The sequence below is a fragment of the Atta cephalotes genome, assembly GCF_000143395.1.
Source record: "Atta cephalotes unplaced genomic scaffold scaffold00017, whole genome shotgun sequence".
In the NCBI taxonomy this organism is placed as follows: Eukaryota; Metazoa; Arthropoda; class Insecta; order Hymenoptera; family Formicidae; genus Atta; species Atta cephalotes.
The window spans coordinates 4900480-4923726 of NW_012130081.1; the positions used below are offsets into that span (position 1 = coordinate 4900480).

Below are 23247 nucleotides of genomic sequence, written 5' to 3' on the forward strand. Positions count from 1 at the left end.
CTTCACGAGATGGCGAATTTATCATTAGTTCTCTCAGCGCATACATAAACACAAATCCTCCTGACATAAAAACCTATGGGAGTGATGATTGTAGTCATTATCGCAGCAACTATAAACGACGACATATCGCGTTCAGATTCCCCCGTATGTTGCCCCTAATCATTTACTGAGCTCGATAATAGCACATATATGTGTACACATGTATATACATGTATGCGAACGCAAGCCGCTTCGATAACACTCGTTAAGATCTTAACAAAACATGTACTAAGTATGTATATAGCTATATGTTTATATATATATATCTATAGTTTTGTTATTTATATATTTATATAGGCGAATCAATCGCACAGGAGAATGTGAAGAATCTTCATCACTGAAGATCTCACTGTTTAGAACCAACTGATTCTGTATCTACTTTTATGTACGTGTATATATTAAATGTGCGTGTGCGCGCGCGCGCGTGTGTGTGTGTGTGTGAACGAGTGGGTGGATGCGCGTGTGATGTGAATGGCGAAGCGTGTCTGTTTGTTTATTTACAGAGAGCGAAACGCGTTTCGCATATGTATCCGGTCAGATTACGACGACGGAGTCGTCGAGTCTCAAAGTTTTTCTCTTTATCTACCAGTTACTGCCTCGTCCCCGGCCTCTGAAACCGCCGCCCCAAAATTGTTTGCCTCCACGTTTCAATCCTCTTGGTAAGAAGTTGCCAACTATAGGACCGCGTGGTCCTCTGTCCATCCATGGACCTCGCGGTATCCCCAAGAGCCCACCTCTAAAACCTCCTCTGCCTCCTCTAGAAGAAGGTGGAGGAGGTAGTCCGCCTCGCCAGAGCGGGAAAGGTGCACCAATGCGTGGTCGGAAATTTGATCCATCGTATTCGTATATTATGGCAGGATGTAAATCCGTCGGTGTGGGACCATTCAGGCCAGACAGGTCATCGTTTAGCATTGGCGGTCCGTTCTGCAAGAGAGGCCTTTTTTTGTTTGGGCTTCCTTCTTCGTGACTTTGCTCGTCGCAATCACCGTTTGCTGTTCTTTTTATCTCTTTATTTATTATGGTCATTGACTCATCTAATGACTCCGTTTCCGTAGAATTCACATTCTGTTCTTGATTAGTCAGTTCATCAGTCGCACTTGTCTTCTCTGTGAAATCAGAGTGTTCAGTCGACTCAACATGCTCCTCGCATTCTGAAATAGGGACATGTTGTGATTCATCACCAACGTTATCTGTCCTTATCGGAATAACCATCGTTTGATTTATCGTTGATGACTGATCTTCCGATTCAGTCAAAGACGATGCCCGTTGCTCATCAGAGACTAACTGACAATTCTGCTGTTGTTGATTGCGTTCAGAATCGTCAAAAGAACTCGGCATGTCGTGCAAAGTCTGTTGTACATGTGGTACTAAAGAATTCTGACAGTTATCAGAATTATGTTCCGGTTCTGTTTGAGTGTTAGATAGTATGTTGTTATCCTGATCAAATTCCGGTAAGCCAATCGGCATACTCTTCTCATCGAAGATGGTGTCAGGTAGTTGCAGTAATGGTCTATTGTTGGGTGGAATCTCCGATGGTGACTGGTGGTGCTGTTGATCCTGCGATCTCGACTTGCGACTATTCAACAAATTGTTCCGCTGCTTTTGTACATTGTGATCTTCCGAGTATCTATCCCGGCGGTTCCTCGGAAATCCACGACCACCGCGATTATTCCATTCGTTTCTATGAAAGGGTGGATTGTCGTGTTGATGTTGATGATCCGCCGATTGCGAATATCTCCCACGTCCCGGCGATTCCGCCAAAAAATCTTGCTTCGAACGGATATTGTGTTCTCTATCGCGATATTCAAAATCTTGTTGCGACTGATGAAGTTGATGAAATTCTTGTTGATTTGAATGAAAATCTTGATTCCGTAGAAAGTTTGGTGGTCTGTTCTGCGGAAACTTCGGTTGATTCGGATGAAAATCTATCGGCTGATCTTGTCGGAAACCACCTTGACCCTGATGTTGAAACTGCGGTAGCGGCGGTGGTGGAGGTGGTCCCGGACGCATCAAGTGCATATCTTGCATTAGTGGATTATCATGCGGATCAGGCATTTGCCCAATGGGAAGAGGAATCATACGCATATCCATGTCGTGATGAGACGATGGCACTGATACACCAACACGCATGTCGCGATCCTGCAACCTCAGATCGACAAGAACCCTGCCTTTCGGCTTGCTGTCAGTCTCATCGTCCGACATCTCCATATCAACACTTTCAACAATGTCACCAGACTGCATGTGTCGCCTAAATTATATAAATCATATAAAGATTATACATATACACACACACACACACACACACGCACGCGCGCGCGCGCACACACACACACATATGAGCATAAATATAAATTATATAACAAATGTATATTTAGCTATAAAAATAGATGGACATAAAAATAGTATAAAACTCACCGATAATCCTGATCGCCTGTGGACCATAGATTGTTGTTATTGGCTAAAGAAGACGGCTCACCAGGATTGTGGTTATTTGCCGGACTGCCAGTCAGACTGATCAAATTACGATGATCCACATCTGCCGCTTTCATCAAGCGATATGGTAGCTGATTTTCGCGGGTCATTGGCATTGGAATCACTCTGTAAATGATATGAAAATATATAGAATATATAAATTTTAATGATTAGAAACTCATATAATAATCACTCATATAATTGATCAACAATCTAAAAATTAAACAACAATAATAATGTATATAATTACAGTTTCTGATAGAAATTGATGTAAAAATTACCTATGATCTACATCTCCTGTTGTATTTAGAGATTCTTGTGGTTGTGGCTCGTTGTATTCCACCGGCTCGACAAAACCAGCTTTTTCATACATGGGCGGCGATTCAGGAGTCTCGGATAACATGTCATTTTTTGTTCTGTCATTGACCGGCCATGTGGAATCATTATTGGAGTCCCATCTATCTCCATCGCCATCCATCCAGGAATTCTTATTTTTATCATCACAATCGCCAGGCCATGCAGGATTCATGCTATTCTTACCTAAACATGTAGCAAAATTTATTATAACGAAACACTATGCATTATTGTAGAATAATGATCATAAAGAATCATAAAGAAGTTAACGATTGAATCATAAAACATTATTTGTACCTTTTTCCTCCCATTTTGCAGAGTCCTTAATACCCTCATTCGCTGGAGTCCATGTGGGAAATTTTGGTGGTAACTTATTGTAACAATTCTCATCATCAAGAAAGAGAGGTGGTAAGGGTGGAGGAGGTAAAGGATTAACTGTATTGTTGGTGGGTCCATCAAAGAGACCTATGTTATTTTGACTGTTTTGATTGGAATACGGAGAAGGGGTGTGAGACTCGGGTAGATTGCGAACCGATATTGGGGTACTGTGACTCATCTGACAATTGTTTAAACTACCGCCTCCACTAACGACTGGTGTACCCTGATTACTCATCATTCTTGAGACCACAGGTGTTACAGGCCCTAACGAAGGCGAATAATTGGGACGTTGTGGCGATTCCACTTGATTTTCGGGAACGTCCAGGCCTAAACCTGGAATTGCACTCGAGTCTGACGTTCCATCAGATGATGGAAGAACCGTCTTCAGGAAACTAGATATATTAAAATCTGCATTGTTCTGTTCATCTTTTGAAGGTCTCATATTAATTACTTCTATTGGTTTTGCCTGAAAATCATAGAACTCATAAAGCGCATATTTTGATAGAATGTTGCAAATGTAAATAATATAGAATGTTGTAAATGTAATAATTACCTCTAAAGATTCATTGTACTGTTGAGACATCCCAGGAGATGTCTCAGAGGTTTCGTTAAATATGTTTCTCTAAAAAAAAAAACAAAAAAACAAAAAGAATAATACAATGTACTGAATGTTTAAAGCAATGCAAAACTTTTCTTTATAAAACGATATATATGCAACTATTGCTTTATTCTTACCATATTACCAAAATCTACATTTCCCCCCATAAAAGAAGGAAAATTATTGGTAAAGTCTGTTGATTCATTGCCTTGTACCATGTCAGGTGCAGGTACAGGAATAGGATCATATTCGTGAGAATATGAACCGTATAGAGACGGTGGTGCTACGTCGATCATTACCGACTGATTGGCTACTGACTGACTTTCTTCTCCTGGTAGCTCTATATCACTGTCAGGACTCGGCGAAGGCGCGTTTATATCCGGTGATGGTATAGGCGAGACGAACGTAGGTAGTAATTCATCTAACTTTTTCTTCAAATTCTTGACACGACTGCCAAAATTTCGATACGCCTATTTATGAAAAATGTAATATGAAAAACTAACAATATTGAATTACTTTGCAATAAAATCTGGCACTTACATTCGTTACTATTTTAACTTCCCCACGTTGAGTCTCGTAAAACTGATCTGCTTGGTCCAACAATTCAACCACTTGTGCTCTTTCCCTAATCTCTGCTTCCAATGCACGAACATAATTCTCGACATTCCTAGCGACTAAATCTATTTCTTTCTCTGCATCTTCCATGCGTCTTCTGTCCTTTAACGACGAACGTAATTCTTCTGCAGATTCTATGTCTATGTTACTTTCTCGTAGATCACGTAATCTAGCATCAGTAGCTTGTTCCAGAGTCGCACAAGACCTCATTGTAGAAATGAGCAAAGCTGCCTGAAACTCTTCAGGCTGTGCGGTCGGTGGAGGCTCCAATTTCTTTTTTGGTGCTGCTGAAATTAAGCCGGATAGATCGGCAAGAAACTCCTCATCGTAGACTTGTCGTTGATCCCAGATTTTGAAAATTCTCAGAATACGATGCTTCACTTTCTCATCGCGAACCATAGGAGTCGCACGTTGCAGAGTAGTGCCCCATGACTCTACAAACTCAAAATTCTTCCTCTTTGAATATTGAATGACATCGTTGGCCAAATAGAATAGTGTGAGCCGATGTTCCACTTTCACTGTTATAAAAAAAATTAATTTTATGTAACAATTTATTTCATCTAGTATGTTACCTATGTATTTCATTCTTTACTTAGTAACTACAATATGTATTTTAAAAATAAATAAATATTAAGACAATGGAAGCTATATGGAATATTTAATATGATAGAGTTATGTAAGTTTCATATATGAATAATCTAATACAAATACGCAAGCAATCTTATTTGTAATAAGATAATATTTTATATCTATGAGAGTAAATCTATCATAATAAATCTATATATATAGCTGCGTTCGACAAATAAAATAGTTTCATAAGTATTATAAAATTCATTAATATGATATTGGTTTATACATTTAGATCCAGTGAGGAATTAAGCAAAATCATATTAAAGAATTTTACAACAATAGGAAAGCTGCTTTTTCTACTGAACAGAAAATGATTTACCTTTCTTTAAAACCTGTAGCCACGTGGTGACAATCTTCTTGTGATGATGTCTCCTATCGAGGCACCATGCAGAGAGGCCCTGAATAGACTCCTGCGAGTCTTTCAGCGCGTGAAGCCTCCGCTCAAATTGCTCTGCGTCAAAATCGTTTGCCATCGCGAATGTGTTATCCATCGATTATCAAATCGCAGATTCCAATATCGCGTCACATTGTCAACATGGGCCACCGCGAGGAACACGCGCGACGGCGTTCCAGTGTCATAGGATGTGTGAATCTCGACTTGAGTAACCTAACCAAAATCGTGTCTCTTGCGGGGGAGCAGTAAACAGCGACAAGAGAGGGTTAGAAAAACTCGCAGTGATGCGTAACCATTTTACCGACTCGATGGCGTCCTCGCGCCTATTTGCATCGACTCTTGAACGCGCTGGCGACAAATTGTCGGAATTGCTCGTCAAGATCCGAAAATTTTGTGTGATTTACACCGCTTCCTTCACACGGGGCAACGACGACGATCACGACCACAACGATGCCCACCACTAACACCACCACAACGGCGGCGACAATGACGCCGAGACGATGCAACGAGTACTGCGCGATGCAGTCACACCGGCGATTGTCACTGGCACAACGAGTATCTACCACAGCCGGGACTGGTGCACGTGCGGCATGTCAACTTTCGCGCGGGATTGACCTCAAAGTTGCGCTGAACCTCGACGTACCTCGGCGACGTGTTGTGAGCGCGAACGATATCGAAAACAACAATCCGCCATCTTTTCGCTCGGCCAAAACACGACCGCGCAATGGCCGGCGCAGCGCCGTCCAGCGACGTAGACATTCGATGAGTCTACGCCAATGCGCGACACTTTAACGGGTTAGTTCATTCTAGTTCATTCGCGGCTTTTATCTTCCTCGGATGAAACGCGCAGGTGTATACGTTCGAATTTTTAAAGGGAGGAGAGTTTATGTATAAAATAATTTAATTTGCTATATTGCTATTTCAGCAATGATTTTCAGGTAAGAAATGTAGTTCAAAGGACAAATATTACATTACATTTATTTATTAATTTATTTACCTCGTAAACATAACATTGATGCTGGGTGCTTTCCATTTTAATATCAGTTCTATCTTTCTTAATATTCAATGAATAAAAAAAATAAACGACGCATGTATCAACTTGTGTCATTAAATGGTATTCAATCTCATTCTAATGAAAATAAAAATCGAAGCGTAAGTCGAATATAATGGGATAGTAATAGAAAGCTTCTAGGAGGAAAATTGAAACAACGAAACGTAAAAAAGATGTTTACGCTTCTATTTGAGTTATGTTCTGATTTTTATTTTCACCAGGAATATATTGCTGATAAAATTTGTGTATCCATATAGCACAGAACTTGCAGCAATATCGCTTCAATAACGTTGCAATATTGTTGCAATGTTGCAACATTGTTTCTGCAACTTTTGTGCTGTAGAAGTAAGCTAAAGTAACTGCTTTGAGAGCTCTTTCCATTTGATCACACAAGTATTGTCGTCTTGGTTACTCATTTAATATCAAGAAAAATAGAATGTCTATGTCAATCCGTGTTACTATAAATAGGAAGCAATATTGGAGCCTCTCATTTGAAAATGTCTATTTGGAAATGTTCTCAATTTAAAATACAATTCTTTTTAATACCACGAATTTTATTATTAATCTCATCATATATAAATGCATAATTCTTCCTCTACTATTATATGTTCTTTTTTTGTTTCATAAAATAATGTATACAGGAAATGGACAAATTTGCAAGGGAAATGAAATAATAATTATTCTTCAATTGAAGGTCATAAATATACTGGCTTACTGATAAAAGACAATCATATGTTTCACGCATCTAATTATTAAAATATTGTGCATAACTTTAAATTTATGCGAAGTATATTTTTATTATTATTACGATTATTAACTCAATAGAAAGTTTCCTCGAGAAACATTTTGCGTGAGACATTTACGTGTTTAGTCGCAATTAAGTAACACCTTGCGCGTAGTGTATTATTTTCACCAGAGACAACGATCTAGTCGTTATTCGCGCCGTGGTGAGAACTGAGACGTGATCGTCGCTCGTTCGGCTCGTTATCGTAAATCGAAAACGTTGGAGTCCGCTGGAAACCGCCTTGTCATTATAATTTCTGTTTTTTACCGCAATATATGGAAGATTAAAGTCCAACGAAATACGTCTCACGTCTTTGATCGCCTATAATCTCGGTAATCCTGTAGCAGCGACATTACGTGTGTCATTTCTTTTTCCATTTCTACTTTCACAATCTGAACGTTCGTCACACGAGGAAGTCTCGCAAAGAAAACGGTTCCCATTCGTGTTTTGCTAAACGGAAATTTCCCGGTGTTTCACTCGTGCCCGAAGAGACAGATCGCCAAGATGGTTCACAAGCCGAAAGTGTACGTGATCGGCGTCGGGATGACCAAGTTCGAGAAGCCCGGCCGTAGGGATGATTTCGATTATCCGCAAATGGCGAAGGAAGCGGTTACCAAGGCTCTGCAGGATGCACGCGTATCCTACGACAACGTACAGGCCGTCTGCGTTGGGTACGTGTATGGCGACTCCACTTGCGGTCAAAGGGCAATCTACGAGATTGGACTCACTGGATGTCCCATTTACAATGTCAACAATAACTGTTCCACCGGCTCCACAGCTCTCTACCTTGGCAAACAGATCGTTGAGAGTGGCAATGCGGATTGCGTTCTAGCACTTGGATTTGAGAAGATGGAGCGAGGCTCTCTGATGTCCAAGTTTTCAGATCGCACAAATCCCATGGATAAGCATGTCGAGCTCATGGCAAATATCGCAGGTCAGTTACAATTTTTTTAGACATAAAATGGAATAGTATTTGATATATTTAACTTGTTTATCTTATAATCATCGATTGCATAGGTCTGTCCGAGAGTCCTATTGCCGCTCAAATGTTTGGCAATGCTGGAATCGAGCACATGAAGAAGTATGGCACAAAACTCGAACACTTTGCAAAAATCGCATATAAGAATCATCTGCATTCTATAAACAATCCGAATTCTCAATTCCAAGAAAAATACACCTTGCAACAAATTATGAATTCTCCCAAAATATTTGGACCATTAACAAAGCTCCAGTGTTGTCCCACTTCCGATGGTGCAGCAGCTGTCATTCTAGCTAACGAGGACTTCGTGTATAAGCATCATCTGGAGTCACAGGCTGTCGAAATCCTCGCTATGGAAATGTCCACTGATTTGTCCTCGACATTTAACACTCAATCGTGTATGAATATTGTTGGGTACGAGAAATAAATAAGTTATTATGTATTCATGTTTCCTAATAGAATTAATTGCTAGTTTACTAATTCTATTGTGATATTTTGCAGATATGACATGACAAGAAACGCAGCTGAGAAAGTTTTCACATCGACCCGCTACAAGCCGACCGATGTAGATGTGATAGAGCTGCATGACTGTTTCTCTACAAACGAGTTAATAACTTATGAAGCCTTAGGATTGTGCGCTTCTGGTCATGCCGGTAAAATGATAGATGCTGGAAATAACACCTACGGTGGCAAGTATGTTGTGAATCCGAGCGGCGGTCTAATCTCGAAAGGACATCCTCTGGGCGCCACAGGATTAGCACAGTGTGCTGAACTTACCTGGCAACTTCGCGGTGAAGCTGGCAAGAGACAAGTGCGGGACGCAAAATTGGCACTTCAGCACAACATAGGTCTAGGTGGTGCAGTCGTCGTGGCTCTCTACCGCTTGGGCTTCCCGAAACAGGCGATAATTAGAAAAAACGTGAATGTTGCCGCCGATTCGAGTATCTTCCAAGCGGATGTGCTCTTCAAGACATTGGCAATCGCGATGGAGGAAGATGATGAGAATCTGATTGAGAGAATGCGTGGAATTTACGGATTTAAAGTTATAAATGGTCCCGGTGGCGCCGAAGGATATTGGATTATAGACGCAAAAACGGGCAAAGGCAAAGTCGAGTACAATGGCAAAACCAAACCTGATGTAACATTCACGATTAATGACACCGATATATTGGATTTCATTTCTGGAAAATTAAATCCGCAAAAGGCTTTCTTCCAAGGGAAGGTTAAAATTCAAGGCAACATGGGGCTTGCCATGAAATTGCCCGATTTGCAGAAACGCGCTGCCAAAAAGATCGAGCTACTTCGCTCAAAATTGTAAGATGTTCAAGGTGTGGAGTTTGCTAAAGTAGCACATTAAACAAAATACGTCCCTGTCTTTTTCTCGTGCACTTTATCTTTCCGTGAAACAGGGAAAGATTTTCTATTTGGCTATCAAAGATTATTATCGACAGTTTTATAATTATAATACGTAAGTGTGTTATGAAATTCGGATTCAATACAAAAAGTTCTTATAAAATTGATAATAAAATGATTTCACATTATATTCTCGCATAAAATATTCGTGTGCGGTAGTCTTAATATTTTATGCGTACAATCTGAAATGATATTCGAAACATAGCAGAAATTTTCAATTTCGTCTTGTATATATTCAAAAATTTATTAACATATAAAATCAAGAAAATAATACAATACTATGTAAATTTATGCAAATTTGTAATTATACATTCGAGAAATTCAACTGATGTTTAAATCACTCATTTAAATATAAATTTTGGCAGAAAATGACAGTTGTACACAAGTGAAAAAAGTATAATTTGCACACACAATATGTAATTCTATTAATAATATTGATTTTTTTTTGGGACATGTGATATCAATATTTGGAATGGTTTCTATAATGTATACCTATACTTTTAAATACAAAAAATAAAATATTTTATACATATAATATATATATATATATATAAATAATCTCAACAGCTCATCATTTAGCTGTGGTAAACAGTAGTCAAATATTCTCAACTGAATCCAGAGCAATGCGTGTATTTAGACACGAATTTTATGCTTTTTTACACACATTCCGATTAAGCAATGAAAATTATTCGTACTTGTAAATCATGTACTATAAAATATATTTTACAATTTTTTAAAATATTCTCGAATCAGCTATGTATTGTTGAAAGAAGAAGTATAATATAATTGCATTGTAATTACCTAAGATGCAATTATACGCTGTTATATAAGGACGCAGCTATATGTATAAATGCATCCTAAGCAGTATAAATGAATTATATTTATACTTATTGTTTTTTATTCTAAAGTTTATTTTAGAATTTTTTAAATATTGTCTTGTTGAAAAATAAATGATTGAAAAATAAAATTTCGAATGTGGATCGGATGAAATTTTCGATTACTTCTCTATCAAGTAGATAATTATATTAGTTATAAAAAAACAGTTATATTTGATTAATAATTATATATACTAAAAACTTATAAAGATTTTCACTAGACTTTTACAAGAACACACACACACACACACACACACACACAAAGAATTGAAATATCGATAGATTTTTAAAAAATTTAAATATTAAATTAAAAATTTTGAAATTTAAATATTTCTATAAAAAGATATAATAAATACATAACAGTTATACTGTAAATAAAAATAACAGATATAAAAATTAATTATTCCAAAAATTCAAGATCTATATTAAAATGAAGTAAGTAATTTATCTTCATTCTTCATTGAGGAAATTATCCTTTTTACTAGACATTCCATAATCATGTTAAGGATTCTTGTTATTAGAATTATAGAAAAACAAAGCAATGTTTTTTTATACATAGGAATTAAAACATTTTTATATGAAAATGAGGAAAAATATATAAAAACTTGATATTTACAATTACACATTTCTAAAATAATATTAGGCAACATAAGCATAAATATAAAGTTTCAAAACTTCGAATTATTTACCTTGGAAAAAAGTTAAGTTCTAATAATGTGCAATGCGTTTCTTAATGATTGATAAGAATAAATCATTTAACAAAGTTGGATAGATAACTTGATAATGCAAAAATTAAAATATTGCGTTCGACAAGTTAATCGCTTATGATGTATTATAAATGTATTATATACACATAAATATATATTACGTTTATACAATTTTATACTGTGTGATGGAGATGGGTGAAATATTTGGTGTATTAATAAAAGTTAATAAAAATAATTAATCCTTTTTTTTTAATACCTATCAATTTTATAATACATATTTCAATTTTTTCGCTATGCGTCTCTCGCATTCCGCATATTTATCACGAATGTTTATTTTATCCACCATAGCTTGTGATTAAATAATCTTTCTTAGATTAATATAATTTTCTTGATTAATATATTAACAAATTAGGTTTTAAGCACCTTAATTTTGCACAATCACAAAATGAAAAATGCATAAATATAATATAAACCTATCGCTATAAATCGCGTTCTTGACGAAGACGTTCGAAATATAAAGCTTTGAGGGAATATCCACTGTGACATTTTCTAATATAAAGATGAAAGATACCTATCTCATGGATATAGTAATTTTTTAAGCTCGATCGCGCGATTTTACTTCCGTTCGTGCATTTGAGGCAAAAATGAATGAAGACGAAGCTACTTTGCTTCGCGCATGCAACACTCAAGATGTCTTCGCGCTTCCCTATATTTATAGCTAGAGACAAATATACACCTTGGCGTAGGTCCAATCGCCCGTATACCCGCACACAGTCTACGGGAAAAACGGACAAACCCCGTAATAGCGGAGCTGTGTCAGTGCTATTAGTGACGTCGCGCGCAGTGTAGGAATCTCTAACGCGGACGCATATAAGAGAAGAAGAAAAAATAGAAAAAATGAGCGAGATTCGCGTATAGATACTATAGAGACAAACCGACTTCCGGAGAAAGACGAGATCGCGAGAAAACTACCCCCCCCCCCTTCCTCCCCCCTTTACGATGCGAGTGCTATTCGATTACGCGATTACGATGGGATTACCGTATTCATTCAGAATGGAAGAGTCGACGAGCGCCGCGACGAATGCCCGTTTCTGACCGAGCAACGACCGATTGACTGACCGGCAACAGCCTAGGATAAATTTAATTCACGTCGGCCCGCCGTGATTTGGATTAATATCGGTACCGATTGAGTGAGTAGCAGGCATATAAAAACCGATAGATTGCGTAAGAGATAAATCGTCGAGAGATAGACATCGCGATCAAATGGAGAACGCGAATAAATCTATCCCTCATGTTTCTTTAAGCTCCTCTGATTCCCGTTTTATGTAGGCAAAAGATAAGTAAAAAAAGGGAAAGAGACAGCGTGGCATTGAAATTTTATAAATAAACCGCCGCGCCGCGCCGGTGCGCATAGTTCTCCAAGTGCCATGCTTGTTACGCGTGTGTGCGTATGTATGTGTGCCTGTGCGTATTGTCAGAAATATGTATAATAAAGACGATAATGCAGCTCGTGAATGTTCGCTGATGACAAATTCACTGATAGAACTCAAGTTTTTCCTGGTGAAAATTTTTCTCAGAATTTTTCATTTTTTAGTTTTTTAGAACTTTTATATAATTTTTCGGAATTTCCCTATAATTTTATAACTTTCTCACAACTTTTTTTTATACGCATTGGAACATTTCTCAGAAAATCTATTTTTTTCTCAAAATTGTTCATATATGTTAATTATAAATATCGTAAGATTTTTAAGATTTTTTTGTAAGTGTAATTTCTGATGAAATGTTACAAAATCTAAAAAAATTTTTAAATACTTTTTAAAAATTGTGGGATGAGAAATTCAGAATATTTTAGAATTCACTTGTATGAGAAGTTCTGAGAGAAGGTGTAACTTTCCGAATATTTCCGAAAATTTCTGAAAAATATTCCAATTCGTATAAATAATTTAAACAAGTTTTATTGTTCTTTTCTTTCTATTTTTTGGTTTCATGTGGATTATTAAATGTTCTTTACAGATTTCACGATCAGATGATTCATTAAATAGGAATTTAAACTTATACTCATGCAACAGTGACTTTGCTGACGTTATTAACAGCATAAATAAAGGCACTCTGAAATGTATTATACTGGTTATAATTTTTTTTTCACTACAATTATGAATTTTTTTTTAAAGACAAGTTACTTGAAATTAAGTGATTAAACACACATAGTCTTTTTTTTATAGTTTTGCGAGCTTCTTTAAGTTCACCGATAATGATAAATTCATCGATAGATATAAAATTGGCCAATAACTTTTTAACAATTTAATGAAATACAGGTTTCTTCTTCCAGACAAGTGTATTTTGCACTGATTGATTTTAAATTTCCATCAAATTATCTGTTTTTTTTTTTCGTATTTATGAAAGGAGAAAATCATTATAAAATTGTATAAAATATACCAGCAATATCATGCAACTAAGAAAAAAATAAATTATGGAAATGTATAATTATGGAAATGTATATAATCACAAATTGAAAAAGATCTTGCAAAGTTAAAACGTGATTTCACTTTTATCTGTAATCTTTATGTAAATCTTTTCATGCTTTCTATATGAGTCTCTCTTTAAATTAAATAATATCAACAAATATATTTAGAAATTTAAAATATTATATTATCGATAATATTTTTAAATGGCAATATTTATGTTAGCTGTTTTGAGAATTTTAAAAAATCAATGTAAATATTATTTCCGTTAGAACGAACAATTGGATCTATCTTTGCTTTTTCAATTACACTTTATATAAATTTATTTTATTTCGAGATATTATAAGAAAATATAACTGGAAAAAAATAACTTGCACACAGGATGCACTCCATGTATTCATCTAAAAAAGGTGATCCTCTTTGCCCTTTGGGTTTCCACCCGCAGGTTCGATGGCCAACACGTTGCAAACGATGTTTTAGGTAATTATTTAAAGCAGAAGCTAAGAAACAATATACAAAATGTACATTTCGAATTAATAATAATATCTCTTCAGAGATTATAAAGAGCATGGCGGCAGAAGAAACAGTCTCGGAGACATCACTTCTTCGTCCCCCAGTCTTTCCTCAGATTCTACACGGTAGGTCCTTTCGCCTACTAATTATAAATTGCATAAAATATCATTATTATAACACGCCTTTACTGTTAGCATAAGTTAATAAAATATCTGCAAAATAATATAGCAATAATGATACGTTAATTGTTTTGAAGAACTGTGAATATTATAGAAAAATTGATTGTTGTTGGGAATGAATTTTAAAGCGGACCTGAGAACAAAAGGATATGGTCTTCCGCTACGAATTTGGCGAAAGACGAAACCAAGAATGATCATTTGCAACCGCCGGCGTCAGCTGGATGGACATCGCTGATGGATCTTTCCGCTATAGATAAGAATCCAGAAGACGCTCCTAAATTAGAAAGTAATAAAAGCGAAGTACTGAGACAGATTAAACGTCAAATTAATATTGGAATTAATAATTAATGTCAGATCTTCTTTTTTTTCTCTTAAATCTTATCATCCTAATTTATGGTTGCATAAATCTACGTGGCGATGCAGATGTTAGAAAACCGGCGAAGCTTCAAATAAAAAATGTGATAAGCAACAGTAAGAGTGGCACTTCGGAAAACGACGTCGAATTTATTATTCAGGTATTCCTTCGTTAACTAACCCACTAGTGGCATGGAATGCTTTATGTCAAATAAAACATACACTGCATACAAACACGCACATACAAACGCTTATAAACGTCTTCTTTATACAAAGGCGCCTTGTAGTTGTATGTACAGCAGACGGTAGCATAGCGACATTCAATGATAAAAGAGTGAGAACAAATGTGAAATTCTCTTTTGCACTCTCATTTGTCAACACTACTTTAGGTAAGGAAATCACGATCAGCACCGTCAAAACAGGTGGTCCAGGACGGGCCGGATAATGTTATGGTAAAGAGAGAAGATACTAAGGAGGTGAGCCGATCGTCGTTTTCGATATAGCAAGGAAAATCTTGGGATTAATATCTTGCGATTAATATCATATATATATCGCCCATCGTATCGTTGTGTGATGCCATTGTTTACGCATTTGATGTACCAAATTCATAATGTCGTACATCGTGAATTATAAAGCATTTTCGCGATACTATACTTCAAAACTATCATTAAATGCATTTTGTCTAAATGTTAATTAACTTGTTCAGATATTAACTGTATGTAGATCGATGTTACGCCTGTATATGTATAATTTAAAGAAAAGTTCCTATCAAAAAGATTTTGATATTTGTCTTATATATGTATATATGATAATGCATCTATATATATCATGAGTATTTGAATCTCTCAGATCTGACTTTTAGAAAAAATGTTGCATACATGCAACAATACATTTAAAAGTGTATTAAATTATTTAAGCGCAACATTATTTGTATAGTCACAATTTCTATGTTATTTACGAGTGTCAGAATTGAGAGGATTAAGCGAAGATTAAATATATGAACAGCGTATCTTGATGATAAGTGTCAATTAACATATTTACTCCTCACAGAATGAAATAGAAAAATTAAGATCTCAGTTAAATGATATGAGAGCAAGATGTGAGAAGGCAGAGAAAGAAAAAAGCGAAATATTACTGCGTCGATTGACGACCATGGAGACAATGTCGAACAAAACATCGACAAGCGAAGTGACAAAACTACAAAAGAAAAATGAAGGTATTAATTTTTGAAGTTTATAGAAAATGCAATAGAAAATTTTTATAAAAAAATTCTCTGTATTATATTATGCTCTTTCATCGCATTGTCATCACTTAAAGAATTTCTTTTAAATTCCTGTGTATATGTAATACGTAATGTAATATCACATGCGTGTTTTAGCACTTGTGCAAGAGAAAAATGTATTGTTAGCAAAGATAAGAAGTTTGGAAAAAGAAACGATTAGTAAACCGTACAGAGGTGAGAAGGACAAAACGCATGACGAATTACGTTCAAAACTGAAAGCCGCAGAAAACCTTTGCGAAAGTTTAATGGATGAAAATGAGGATATGAAAAAGGAAATCAGACAGTTAGAAGAAGAAATCTATGAGTTGCAAGATAATTTTAGGTACTATATTTTCTTGCATAAAGGATACTATGAAATATTCTATTGAGATCCCGCAATAATATTATGCATGCTACTTACTTACTGTAGTTTTTCAAAAATATAACTCTTTATATAATTTTATGCTTAATAAAATTATATATGATAACATTTTGTCTTATATATTATTTATTTCAAATGGCTTTTTGTTTTAAAATTGATAACAACGGCAATTTTTGGTATAGTTATTAATATTATGAAGAAAAATTATAATTAAATATACTAATAGATTTATATCATTACTAAAAAATTTGCGAAATACGACTCGCCATTATTTATATAAAATGATTAATTCTATGACTTTTTAATATTGCATTTTTAATATTACATGTCTATCAAAATCAGTGTATCTCTGTTCCTTTCAATAAATTATTATTGCATTTCGATTTTTGCGAAAAAACTTTTTTATGTCCAAAAGATTTATTCAGGATCTTTACGCATATGGCAATGCAACACGTATGCGAAATTAAACCGTTTTATACAAAAAAAACCTGAAAATCTGTTGTGTATGTCAGAAATCATAAGTTTCAAAAGAGATCACAATCTTTTGCAAAATGAGCTATATATGGATTGTTGCAGGACAATGATTTGGACAGATTTGAGCAGTATATATCCCTTCTTTAATACGGATGGCACTTGTTGAATCTTTATTTAACAATCGTGATCATATCCATAAAATAAAATCCATGAACTTTTTTATATATTTTCACTTTTATGGGATCACATTTACTTTTTGTGATTATATCCCCTCGGAAGAGAAGTCTAGCGGAGAGACTATGAGAAAATTCACGTTAAAATTTTATAAGATTTGAGAATTTTTTGAAAGAGATTAATACGTGGAATATCATACCGCTTTTCCCTCGCAAATTTTGTGTAGAATTTCTTTCGTCGTAGAACGTCTTTATGAGGAACAGAGATACTCAAACGTGATAAAATCTGCGACAAATCTATAAATGGTTACATTGTGTCGCGGTGCAATATGTGTTCTTTATACGGATATAATTTTCGCATATAAGGGATGAACAAGCAGATGAGTATACTCGTTTACGAAAAAGTTTGGAGCAATCGAACAAAAATTGCCGAATATTGTCATTCAAATTGCGAAAAGTAGAACGCAAAGCCGAAGAATTAGAAAATGATCGGTCAGCTTTAGAGAAGAAATATGAAGAGGTAAATGTATAATTACAAATAAAAAATTTCTTTCTTATTAAATTTTAATAGCATACAATATAGTCAAATAATTGTCGTTCTATATAATTCATATTCATTAAGTGCAAAATTATATTACATATTAAATCTTTCTATTTACTTATATTATAATTTATTAGGTAAAAAAAACAGAAGAGATTTTGCAAAAAGTAAGCAGTGCATTCCAGAACAGAACGCAAAAGAAACCGACAGAATCCACAACAAAATTGCAACTTAAAAAGATGGTTGACGAAGTGGAGAAAGAAATAGGTTGATGAATGATCATTGTATTTTTATAAATTTCATAAAAATCAAATATCTCATTTAAATTGTTAAAATTCTAATTGTTTTAGAGGACATGCTAAATATCTTTACCAATATTAAAAATGGACATAACGTTGACATACCGGATGTAAACTCGAAAAATAATAATACTGTACAGTATGATAAACTTGTAAAAGAATATGAATTGCTTAAACAAAAATTTGAATCTGCTGTAAAAGAACTGACTAGCGAAAAAGAGAAGAAAAAAGTTCAGCCAAATATAAAAGTAGAAGATACCAAAAATGTGGATTTACAAAATGGTAGAAAAGACACGAATTCTGCATTAACAACAGTAAGATTAGACATACTTAAATTGTAAATCTTGTTACAGTGAAGAGAAAGTTGGACGAAGTAGTTACTTTACGAGAAGCTGAAAGAAAAGCCTGGGATAAAGAAAAACTGGCACTTTCAGAAGAAAAGGAGAAATTGAAATCTAAATTATTATCGCTATCATCCGAAAAATTAAAAATTTATAACGAGGTTGTACAACTAAAGAAAGATCTCGGTAAAACTTGCGCTTTATATTTAATATAATTATAAAATTACAATTTTTTAACTTTAATCTTGCATATTTTTAATATATATCCAAATATTATTAGAAAACTATATTGATAAATATATAATACGACTTTCATTATATTACAGAAACAGCTAAAACGTCAGAAAAAGATACAGCAACGATGGAGACAACAATAAATGAAATAACAGAAAAACTTTCGCTGGAACAAGAAAAGTGTAAAAGGCTACAAGATGATTTGTCATCGTACACCGAAAGGGAATTAAAAATGTCGCAATCGATAACATCTGTAAATATCATTTTTATTCTAGCAAGAAACACATTATTTACTGAATAAATTAATAATCTATCTTGCGATTCATATTATTTCTTTCGATTAAAATAGGTTGAACAGATGAAAGCCAAGCTTGATTTTGAGGTAAAACGTTTAAAAAAGGAATTAGAAAGTACAAAGTCTACGACATCAACGAAGATCACCGATCTAACTGCAGAGCTTACAGAAGTTAAGCAAGAGAGAGAGAAATTAACATCGCAACTTAATAGCGAGAGAAAAACGAAGGAAACCGAAGTAGCAGTACTTAAGAAAAAAATAACTTCCTTAGAAAAAGCTGGGCAAAATACAAAACGCATGAACGAGATGAAAGAAACTTACGATGAAAAAATATTAAGTACAGTATTGCAAGATACAATTTATTTCTCAAATGTATTATGGATTTAACGTGACAAAATTTTCAGATCTCGAGAATGAGATTAAGAAACATCAACACGAGCAAGAAACTCTTACGAAACAATATCAAGAGCTTACGAATTCAAAGCTGCAGATTGAAAGGGAGAATGAATCTTTGAATAGGTAAACAGCAATTCGACACTAACGGTGTGAGGAGTAAGAATTCATTGCCAACAATATTAAATACCTGATATAACTTTCTTCATTTAATCTTACGTTTTATTATAGCAAATGTTCGGAACATAAGAGAGACTTAAAAAATATACAAACCGAACTTGAAGAGTTGCGTAATTCGATAAGAACGAAAGAGAGTGAGTGGCGATTAGAGAAATCTGCTCTTGAGGTATAGAGATTTCATCATACAATTATTAGAAATTTCAATTTGAAAAATCTTATTACCGTTAAGTTATACTCGTATTTTTAGGGTCAAATTCGTGATACTCAATTGCCGAACAAAGTTATTGTAGAAGAGTTAAACGACGAAATTAATACATTGAAGAAAGAGAATGCCACTTTATTGGAACGATTGGAGGATGTAAGAAAGATAGTAAGTAATATTTATGTATTATTTATGTTTAATTTTGCTGTTCCGAGATATACCAAACATCAATGTTTATTATTCACTTGTTTGGTTTTTACATTATCTTGACTAATTTCCAAATTTATTTAAATATTTAATATTATTTAAATATTTAATATTAAATATTTAATATTATTCTCATGTAAAAAATATAATTTTGATTATTTTAATTTACAGAATGACGATTTGTCTACAAAACTGAAAGATTATCAGGCAGTTTCCAAGATTCATCAAGCATTGACACCTGACACCACAGCATTGGAGTCAGAAATTCGAAAATTAAAGAATGCTTTGACAAACACAGAGAAGGCTAAAAAGGCAGATCTGGCGCAGTGTAAAATGCGCTATGAGCATAGAATTACGGCGATCAACGATGAGATACAGGCAATCCAGAATCAATTATCACGATACAAACGCGAACGTGATACTTACAAGCATATGTTAGAAGGCGCGCAAAAAACTATAGGCGAGCTAAAATCTACGAGACAAGGTAGACTCTCTAATGCATCTTCGGGAAAATCCGATGAGGTAAATTATTATAATAATATATTTTCAAATGGCTTTGATACTATTACATCAATATATTTTTAAATCTATTTTAAATCAATTTTAAAGATTTTGAAGATTTTAACAAATCATCTTTGGAAATATTTTCAAACTGTGTTTTATCCTTTTTTTACTATTAATTCTTTTTCTATTAGGAAAAATATATTTTCCTGTTATTATAGGATGAAGAATCATCGAAAGCTAACATCTTAGTACTAGAAAAACAAATCAGTTGTATGGAAGACGAACTTTCTGAGACAAAACTAGAAGCTTCCAGACTAAAGGCTGAATTAGTTTCGGAAAAATCAGCTAGTCACGTTAAAGTCTCTGAATTGCAATCCCGAATTAACGAGGCAATTATAAATTAGATTTATTGGTGATAAAACAGTAAATAATACATTTCCAAATATATATATATATATCATTATTGATTCATTATGATTGTAGTTGGAAGAGGAACGATTGCTTACCAGCGGACGCTCGAAGATTCCAGGATTGAAAGTGCGTATGGAGTTAGCTTGGCAAAAAGAAAGAGAAGAACATCAAAGATTACTGCAAGAAACGGCAACGTTAGCGCGAGATCTGCGACAAACATTATTCGAGGTATTGATTAGTAATTTAATATATAAATAAGATAACATAGTCAATTAAGACTTTTTACAACTTTACGAGCGTTATTTTTGCAGATAGAAAGAGAACGTAGCAAAGAACGGCTTGAAAACAAAAGGAGACAGGATCAGTTAAAGAAAGTGTTTGACGAAGAGAAGGATGAAAATAAGAAAAAATTATCGGAGGTATTTAAATATTTGTATAAGTGTGCTCTGAAAATATAATCGTTGAAAGACTGATAATTTTCTTTTTTTCATTCATAAATCGTATCAATCAATTTTAGTTGCAATGCGACCTACTTGAGCTGCGGGACGCACATGCGAAGTTAAGAACGAGCAACGAAAAAATGAGACGTGAAAAAGAGCGGCACGAGAAGGAGAGGCAAGAACTCAAAGAAGTTATATTAAATAAATGCAAATTGGAGCAAACTGAATTGCGGAATATTAATATTCTTATGCAACAAGTACAAGATTTGTTACAGCTATTTCCTGAATTAAATACCGTAACGGAGAACGGAAAATCTGATATATACACGCCAACACCACCGAGACGATTGAAGGTATAAAAAATAAGTATCTATTCATATATAATAGGTTATGAAACATGTTACTTATTAACATATAATCCAAAATTACAAATGCTTTAAAAACTTTTTAAAAATGTATAATTATTCGTAGGGACCAAAATCCAGGGAGTCATCACCAATGTTAGAGACAAAAAGCGATGTCAAAGGTATTTTGAAATAAAGACTTAATTAATTTTTGTACATATAAATAATTTACTGTTAATGTTGTTTTAAACCGTTTGTAGCTGTAACTCCAATACTTGGCGAAAGAACAGAAAAATTAGAATATACTATTAAAAAATTAATGAGCGTGGCGAAAGAACTTAAGGAATCAAAGAAGACGACAGATGAAACGAACGCAATGCGGTTGAAGAAATTGGGGAAGAGGTGAGCGATTTATAATCAATCTAATTTCTTACCAAACTATTCAAAATATAAAAAATATTATGTTTTAGAGCAACATCAGTAGAAAGTGATCCAGGAAAAGGAGTGGTGTTAAATCGCGGTAAACCACGTTTGAAAAGAAAGAGTCTTTCTTTGGAACAAACGTCTGGGCACCAGGAGGTAAAGAGGATATTTATTATATAGAAAATCTCTCTGTGAAGTATAAGAAATAATTTTCTGAGATAAGATTTTATGCCAAATGTGCTGTTTACTTCTCTTGTTCTCTGTATGAAATTCGATCTCAAAAAGATACAATTTTTACAATCTGAAAATATTATAAGAAAGAATTATAATATTTTCTTCTTTTCTAAATCTTTCTTCTTTTGATTACTGCTAATTTTTGTGTATAAAAAATAGTCTGCAGGAATTTGGGGCACGGATAGCAACTTGTCGAGCATGCAATCATTAGAGGGATCAGAAGTCGAATCTCGCGGAACTAGTCGACAGAGAGATTCCAGTGTAGATAGGTATCGAAATATTATTCGTAACATTACATGATCTTTTGAAATAAACACATCGGTAATGTAAATATATTTGATGATGATAATTATTATATGAATGATAATGAATTATTATATGAATGATAATTATTATATTTAGTCGCCTTTCCGGAGGGTCGACAAAGAGTGAAATGTTAGATCGGGACAAGAAATACGGCAAGGGCATAATACGAAAATTAACACATAAGTTAACTAAATCGTCTAGCGTCGATGACCCGAACATGACCGACTACTCGCTTCAGGCAAGAAGATATTTAAATATTCGAAATTATTTTTACGCAAATAGAACATTATTTATTAAAATGATCGAATACTTGACAGACATCTGGTTCTGAAACCAGCATCAACGAAACCCTTAAGTTGGAAAAGAAGAATCTAAAGAAGAAATTAACAGCCATGTTCAAAAGAGGTTCAAGAAGCAGCAGGTACACCAAAAAATTGCAAATTATTTAATATGCATAAAAATAGACAAAAGAATTTATTATTTAAAAAATTCAAATATAACAATGTTTAATAAAAGTTATGATATCTTTTCAGCGTAGAGAAAAAAACTGGAACCGGCAATTCCAGCAGACCTGCTTCAAGGAATTCCATGACATCGAATTAATAATCCCACATCTTGTTAAGAAACTTGATATTTTGACTAGACGTCACGATTACTTCTCCAGCGAGAGAGAGAGAGAGAGAGAGAGAGAGAGAGAGAGAGAGAGAGAGAGAAATATATATATATAGTACTACTAAGTAAAGTAAAGGACGGTACGTACGTACTAACTAAACTACTAATTAATTAGTATAAGTTAATTAATAGTA

The 23247-nt window shown here is 34.3% G+C and overlaps 3 protein-coding genes across 3 annotated transcripts; 2 read left to right on the forward strand and 1 right to left on the reverse strand.

The window, feature by feature from the left end:
• Positions 1–621: 621 nt before the first annotated feature.
• LOC105618568 lies at positions 622–5577 on the reverse strand. The gene is made up of 8 exons (XM_012200099.1): positions 5406–5577; positions 4382–4974; positions 3979–4311; positions 3797–3865; positions 3163–3709; positions 2793–3051; positions 2455–2637; positions 622–2287 (listed from the first exon to the last, which is right to left on the reverse strand). The coding sequence occupies exons 1-8, from the start codon at positions 5575–5577 to the stop codon at positions 622–624; spliced, it is 3822 nt and encodes a 1273-aa protein (XP_012055489.1).
• Positions 5578–7819: 2242 nt separating this feature from the next.
• On the forward strand, positions 7820–9612 carry LOC105618569 (non-specific lipid-transfer protein). The gene is made up of 3 exons (XM_012200100.1): positions 7820–8249; positions 8333–8708; positions 8796–9612. Exons 1-3 carry the CDS (start codon positions 7820–7822, stop codon positions 9610–9612), a joined length of 1623 nt encoding a protein of 540 aa, XP_012055490.1.
• A 4521-nt stretch (positions 9613–14133) lies between these two features.
• LOC105618571 (protein MLP2) lies at positions 14134–23044 on the forward strand. Its single transcript, XM_012200101.1, has 28 exons — positions 14134–14231; positions 14306–14389; positions 14572–14729; positions 14867–14958; positions 15187–15273; positions 15848–16013; positions 16176–16401; positions 17454–17607; positions 17766–17895; positions 17979–18209; positions 18281–18454; positions 18595–18755; positions 18852–19134; positions 19202–19316; positions 19422–19536; positions 19618–19740; positions 19951–20301; positions 20502–20672; positions 20767–20922; positions 21006–21113; positions 21212–21487; positions 21606–21660; positions 21739–21880; positions 21949–22057; positions 22295–22404; positions 22538–22679; positions 22759–22862; positions 22975–23044. The coding sequence occupies exons 1-28, from the start codon at positions 14134–14136 to the stop codon at positions 23042–23044; spliced, it is 4191 nt and encodes a 1396-aa protein (XP_012055491.1).
• The last annotated feature ends 203 nt before the right edge of the window (positions 23045–23247 follow it).

Bases quoted from the DNA above. Each gene is read 5' to 3' on its own strand.
- LOC105618568 (XM_012200099.1), bottom strand. From the start codon at position 5,577: ATGGATAACACATTCGCGATGGCAAACGATTTTGACGCAGAGCAATTT. The intron at 4,975-5,405 runs GTAAATCATTTT...TTTTTATAACAG, and splicing joins GCTACAGGTTTTAAAGAAAG to TGAAAGTGGAACATCGGCTC. The intron at 2,638-2,792 runs GTAATTTTTACA...TATCATTTACAG, and splicing joins ACAGGAGATGTAGATCATAG to AGTGATTCCAATGCCAATGA.
- LOC105618569 (XM_012200100.1), top strand. From the start codon at position 7,820: ATGGTTCACAAGCCGAAAGTGTACGTGATCGGCGTCGGGATGACCAAG. The intron at 8,250-8,332 runs GTCAGTTACAAT...TCGATTGCATAG, and splicing joins GCTCATGGCAAATATCGCAG to GTCTGTCCGAGAGTCCTATT. The intron at 8,709-8,795 runs GTACGAGAAATA...GATATTTTGCAG, and splicing joins TCGTGTATGAATATTGTTGG to ATATGACATGACAAGAAACG.
- LOC105618571 (XM_012200101.1), top strand. From the start codon at position 14,134: ATGCACTCCATGTATTCATCTAAAAAAGGTGATCCTCTTTGCCCTTTG. The intron at 19,317-19,421 runs GTAAACAGCAAT...GTTTTATTATAG, and splicing joins GAGAATGAATCTTTGAATAG to CAAATGTTCGGAACATAAGA. The intron at 19,741-19,950 runs GTAAGTAATATT...TTTAATTTACAG, and splicing joins TGGAGGATGTAAGAAAGATA to AATGACGATTTGTCTACAAA.